The 5,610-nt window shown below is 35.8% G+C and overlaps 1 protein-coding gene across 1 annotated transcript; it reads left to right on the forward strand.

Annotated features, from left to right (window-relative positions):
* Positions 1-248: 248 nt before the first annotated feature.
* Positions 249-4,485, forward strand: LOC133296081 (organic cation/carnitine transporter 4-like). Its single transcript, XM_061495030.1, has 2 exons — positions 249-657; positions 3,290-4,485. The coding sequence occupies exons 1-2, from the start codon at positions 249-251 to the stop codon at positions 4,483-4,485; spliced, it is 1,605 nt and encodes a 534-aa protein (XP_061351014.1).
* Positions 4,486-5,610: the final 1,125 nt, after the last annotated feature.

Below are 5,610 nucleotides of genomic sequence, written 5' to 3' on the forward strand. Positions count from 1 at the left end.
TAATACTCAATCTTCATCATATAACTTATCACCGTCAGATCACCGTCCACGTGTCCATATTGTCCCACAATTACCAAGAGAGTCTCGGTGTGAAAAGGACGCGGATAATGCATGTCCATGTTTATCTCTATCAACTCACACTTTTTTTTTTTTTATTTAGTACAGATCAACTCACACTTTATACATGATGAAATTGAAGTAAAAGACACAGCAAAGGAACAAATCAAACCAGTTTCGTTAAGGCACAAATGCAAACCACGTTATCCTCTGAATCCGATGGCCGGGACCCAGAGTTCCGTTCACCGCTCCTTCCGCCGGAGAAGCTCTGCATCGACGAGATGCTGCAGAAGTATTGCGGGGAGTTCGGGCGGTGGCAGCTGAAGCACTTCGTCCTCACGAGCCTCGCGTGGGCCTTGGAAGCATTTCACACCATGGTTATGATATTCGCGGACCGTGAACCGAAGTGGAGGTGCCTCGACAGTGCCGTCGGTTTGGGCTGCGACCCAGCCGCGAAGAGCGTGTGCCGGTTCGAACCGGGTTCGTGGGAGTGGGTCGGAGAAACGGCATCCTCAACGGTCTATGAGTGGGGTTTGGTTTGTGGTGACAAGTTTAAGGTTGGGCTGGTTCAGGCCGTGTTCTTCGGTGGCTGTATGATCGGTTAGTTTTCTCTTTCCTCGTTTACTGTTTCTCTATTGAGTTTAATAACATGCATTTTGTGTCGTTTAATAATTTCCAAACTGCGCAAATTTTTTTTTTTTGAATACAGCAATTTTTTTAATACATACCAAATTCATAACAGTGGCCAAAATGCCACTGTTCATTAAATTCTTAGCCAAATATCACATGAACAGTATTATTTCTCAATATGTCATGCAGGCAAATTCGCTAAAGTGCCCAACGAACTTGGTAGCCAATAATTTTCGTTACACGTGACATATTTTCGCAGGAAAAGTTGACTGCCACATATCCAAGCGAACTTGGTAGCCAATAATTTCGTGACACGTGGCACACTTTTGCAGGAAAAGCCGACTGGACGAAGTTCGCTACCAGGGTAGCGAACTTGGTGCTTTACGTGGCACGAACTCATTGCCCGATTAGAATTAATGTACGAATCACAATAAAAAAAAAAGAAAACAAAGGAAAATGGCTATTTAATTAGTGTACCAATCAAAATTAATGTATTAATCACCAATCACAATTGCCATACTAATGCGATTAACTTTTGATTGTATTAATCATAATTAATGTATAAATCAGCAATCACTTCGGAGGGCCATAACTTTTAATTCGGATATCAAAATCATATATTTTTTATTTTGTTTCTCATAATTTTTCGAGATCTACTCAATGACACCTCATTTGTCATATTTTATCTCTCACAGACATCGTTGAAATTTGTAACAATAGTATCCCAAACAATTAATGTACCGATCAACAATCACAATTAATGTACCAATCAAAATTAATTGTGATTGATACTTTAATTGTGATCAAAATTAATTGTGAATGATGATTAATACATTAATTGTGATTGGTGATTGGTACATTAATTGTGATTGGTGATTGGTACATTAATTATAATTAATACATTAATCATAATTAATTGTCATTTTTCTTCGTTTTCTGTTTTTTATTGTAATTAGAACATTAATTCTGATCGGGAAAATTGTGCCACATGGCACACCAAGTTCGCTACTCCTGGTAGCGAACTTCGTCCAATCAGCTTTTTCCTGCAAAATTGTGCCACGAGTCACGAAATCATTGGCTACCAAGTTCGCTATCAGTCGTAGCTAACTTGGACACGTGGCAGTCAACTTTTTCTGCGAAAATATGTCACATGTAACAAAATTATTGGCTACCAACATCGCTGGGCACTGTAACGAACTTGCCCGCGTGATATATTAAGAAATAATACAATTCATGTGACATTTGGATAAAAAACTTAATAAACAGTACATTTTGGTCACTGTCTCTACCAAATTGCGCATTTTGATGAACAATAAATAAGGTATAAGCTGAGTGAGGGAAAATTTTGTGACGTTCATGTGTTTGGCCGGCATTTGGCAATGTAAAAAGAACTTCCTCAATAAATTAGGAAAAAGTTAGGTGAAGATCCTGCATGTGAAGAATAAAATTTATCTTTGATGTGAAGTTTAAATCTTATATTTCAAAATGATAAAATAATTATGAAAAAAATATGTGTCATTTTAAATAATACACCTAATATCATTTTACTCTCACAAAAAGACGAGACCTATATCTTTAAAAAAAATTCCTTCACTTTCTCTAGACTCTTCCATGGTTTATCTTTTTATCTCACATGACTTAACTTTGTGTCTTTTAAAATAATACACACTTTTTCCAACAATAATATATATTATGTAGTATATATATAGAGAAATGTTTTTCTCAACTTACATAAATTTTTTTATCTCATGTCAGAAACACATCGCAATTCGAACCAGCATTTTTTTTTTTTTTTTTTCTTTTAACCGTGGGACCCACTTAATTATGTCTCTACATGAAATAATACTATCTCATGTAGCATGAGAAAAGCATTGCCCATATATATAAAGTACTCTATCATAAAATAATAGAATTTAAATTTTATGTATGTCCAGTCTAAAAAAATTTATTCTATTATTTTAAAGTTGTTGCGCTGGTGGGAGTAGGAGATCTTTAAGTTCAAAGAAGTGGATGAAAAATTTTTGCTCAATGAATGTAGGATCTGCGTCATCTATTCAATGCTTTAGCTTACATTAAATAGCTCATGCAAGGCCAGAAAATATCAGAGGTTGTACTGGAAAGAAAAATTAGAAATGAAATAGTTTCGCTTTCACCGTCTTTGTTTTGGCTACGTGGACAGCATGCATGAAAACCAAAATGGATATAATTTTCAAATACGAAGCCCAAATGTGTAAAAGCAATTTAGGGATGTGGATAACTTCTTATTTATGTTATATGTTACATTGTAACATACGTATATAAAACCATTCAACATATATCCTTTAATAATTTGAAGTCATGAGTTTAATTCTCACTATTTTTACTTTTTAATGGAATTTAGTCGGACAAGATAGTATATTAATTGTTTCTACATCTATTTTCTTAGCAAGTTTTTCAATGTGTTAAGAGAGATTTGTTTAACAACATGGACTCATCTAATTGTATCAACATCTATTTTCTTCGCAATTGTTTCATATTTCACATGTTATAATTCAACTGTGCTTATACTAATTCATATGCATCACTTGAAAATCGATTCCCCTACATGACATTGAAATTTCAGGAGCTGGAATATTCGGTCACCTCTCAGACTCATTTCTAGGAAGGAAAGGCTCTCTAACAGTGGTTTGCATCCTAAACACCATCTTTGGAATCTTAACATCACTCTCTCCGAACTACTGGTCCTACTTCATCCTCCGCCTACTCACCGGCTGCAGCACCGGCGGCGTCGGCCTATGCGCCTTCGTCCTTGCCACCGAGCCTGTGGGCCCCGCGATGCGCGGTGCCGCCGGCATGTCCACCTTCTACTTCTTCTCTACAGGAATTGCACTCCTCTCAGGTATAGCCTACATCTTCCCAACATGGCGCAGCCTCTACATTGCATCTTCCATACCCTCACTTCTCTTCATTCTCACCATCCTTCCCTTCATCTCCGAGTCCCCAAGATGGTACCTCGTTAGAGGAAGAATCAAAGAAGCCATGAAAATCATGTCAACCATTGCCACCTCAAACGGTAACCACCTACCACAAGGGGTTCTTCTAACCCTAGATGAAGAACCATCGACATCATCATTGTCGCCATCATCATCATCAAGTGAAACATCATGTCATGACAAAGATTCAAAGCCAGTGACAGGTACTCTAGTTGACGTGATTCGCTCACCAATAACGCGTACACGTTTGGTTCTAGCTGTAGTAATAAACTTCTTATGCTCTGTGGTGTACTATGGCCTAAGCCTAAACGTGGTTAACCTCGAAACAAACCTTCACCTAAACGTGATACTAAATGCGGTAGCAGAGATGCCGGCATATATGATAACGGCGATGTTGTTGGACAGGTTAGGGAGGAAGCCGTTAACTATAGGGACATTGTGGTTCAGTGCGTTGTTCTGTTTCATTGGGAGTTTGATAAGGAATGTTGGAGTTTGGAAAGGGGTGAGAATGGTGTGTGGCATTTTGGGGATTTTTGGGATGGCGGGGACTTATAATTTGTTGTTTATTTATACGGCGGAGCTGTTCCCGACGGTGGTGAGAAACGCCGCGCTTGGTTGCGCCACGCAGGCGGCGCAGATGGGTGCTATATTGGCGCCGGTTATTGTCGTTTTGGGTGGATGGTGGCCGTTTATAGTGTTTGCTTTGTGTGGATTTGTTGGTGGGTTGTTTGCGTTTTACCTCCCTGAGACGTTAAATCAACCCCTCTATGATACTTTAACGGGAATGGAGGCCGGCCAATGTGAAAACTCCTCCACAACTGTGTGATGGTGCTCGTTTTTTTTTTTTTCCTTCTTCTTTTTTTTTGTTAATGATATTTTAATTTAATTACTTTGGTTTTTGATTTTGGTAGTGTAATTTTTTTTTTAACAATATCATTTATTATATGTTATTATCTATATCCACCCTTTTCTTCATTCTATCTGTTTATCTTTTGTTTTGTTATTTGTTATCTATATTATTGTAATACTTACTTTGGTTATTTTTAAAATTTAAATTTAATTCATTAAAAAACATAAAAAAAAAAGAATATAAAAAGTTCAAATGAATAGTTATCATTTAAGAAAAAATAGAACTTTACTTATCCAGGGTTACTGCTTCAAAATTACGTGACCAATTACAAAATAAAAAGAAGAAGAAGAATAATCACTTATGATTATTTTGTAATTATTAACTCTTTAGATGAATACAAACTAGTTTATGGTCCGTGTGATGTACCAAGAAAAAAAAATCGGTTTATTTGTCTCGTAAAAATTAACGTGAATTTTAAAAAAAAAATTATAAATAAAATTTTTTTGGACACAATTATTAAAGAAATAATTAAAAGATAAAATAGATAGGGGATTTTCAACTTAATGTTGAATGGTGTCTATAATAGACTTTAAGAATGTTACATTAGTGACTCCAAAAATTTGCAATAATAAATACCTTGGAAGATATTTCAGGGGCATCTGTCTCAGTTTCTCAATCGCTCCTCGATTTGCAAAAGATGAAGAATCAACCATTGAAAGAAGGTTCAGGAAAAAAAAAAGAATATCAAAAAGTTTCAAAACATAATCAGGATTGAGAGACTAACATGTAGTTTACAAAAATAATAGTAATAATAATAAACTTCCTTATACATATAGATTAGAAGAAGTCGGTTGAAGTGTAGACACATGAATAATAAAAAAATTAATGACAAACATGGTCTTACAATACCATTTTTCAAAATCAGAACAAACGGAATACAGACATTTCTTACAGGACTTGTACCACCAGTTGTATTTCGATTCAATCGACTTTATGGTTCCAAAAGTAATGCATGTCGTAACCTGATATATGAATAATAAAAACATAAGAACACAAAAAACATAATCTAATAAAGATATAGGAAAGCATTCATCAATTAAA

Source organism: Gastrolobium bilobum, unplaced genomic scaffold, assembly GCF_033153095.1.
Source record: "Gastrolobium bilobum isolate Gb01-03AN ecotype WA unplaced genomic scaffold, APGP_CSIRO_Gbil_v1 utg52841, whole genome shotgun sequence".
NCBI lineage: Eukaryota > Viridiplantae > Streptophyta > Magnoliopsida > Fabales > Fabaceae > Gastrolobium > Gastrolobium bilobum.

What these genes read in the sequence shown, in the direction of transcription:
- LOC133296081 (XM_061495030.1), top strand. Translation starts at nt 249, where the DNA reads ATGCAAACCACGTTATCCTCTGAATCCGATGGCCGGGACCCAGAGTTC. An exon ending in CTTCGGTGGCTGTATGATCG is followed by an intron (nt 658 to 3,289) that starts GTTAGTTTTCTC and finishes TTGAAATTTCAG; the next exon opens with GAGCTGGAATATTCGGTCAC.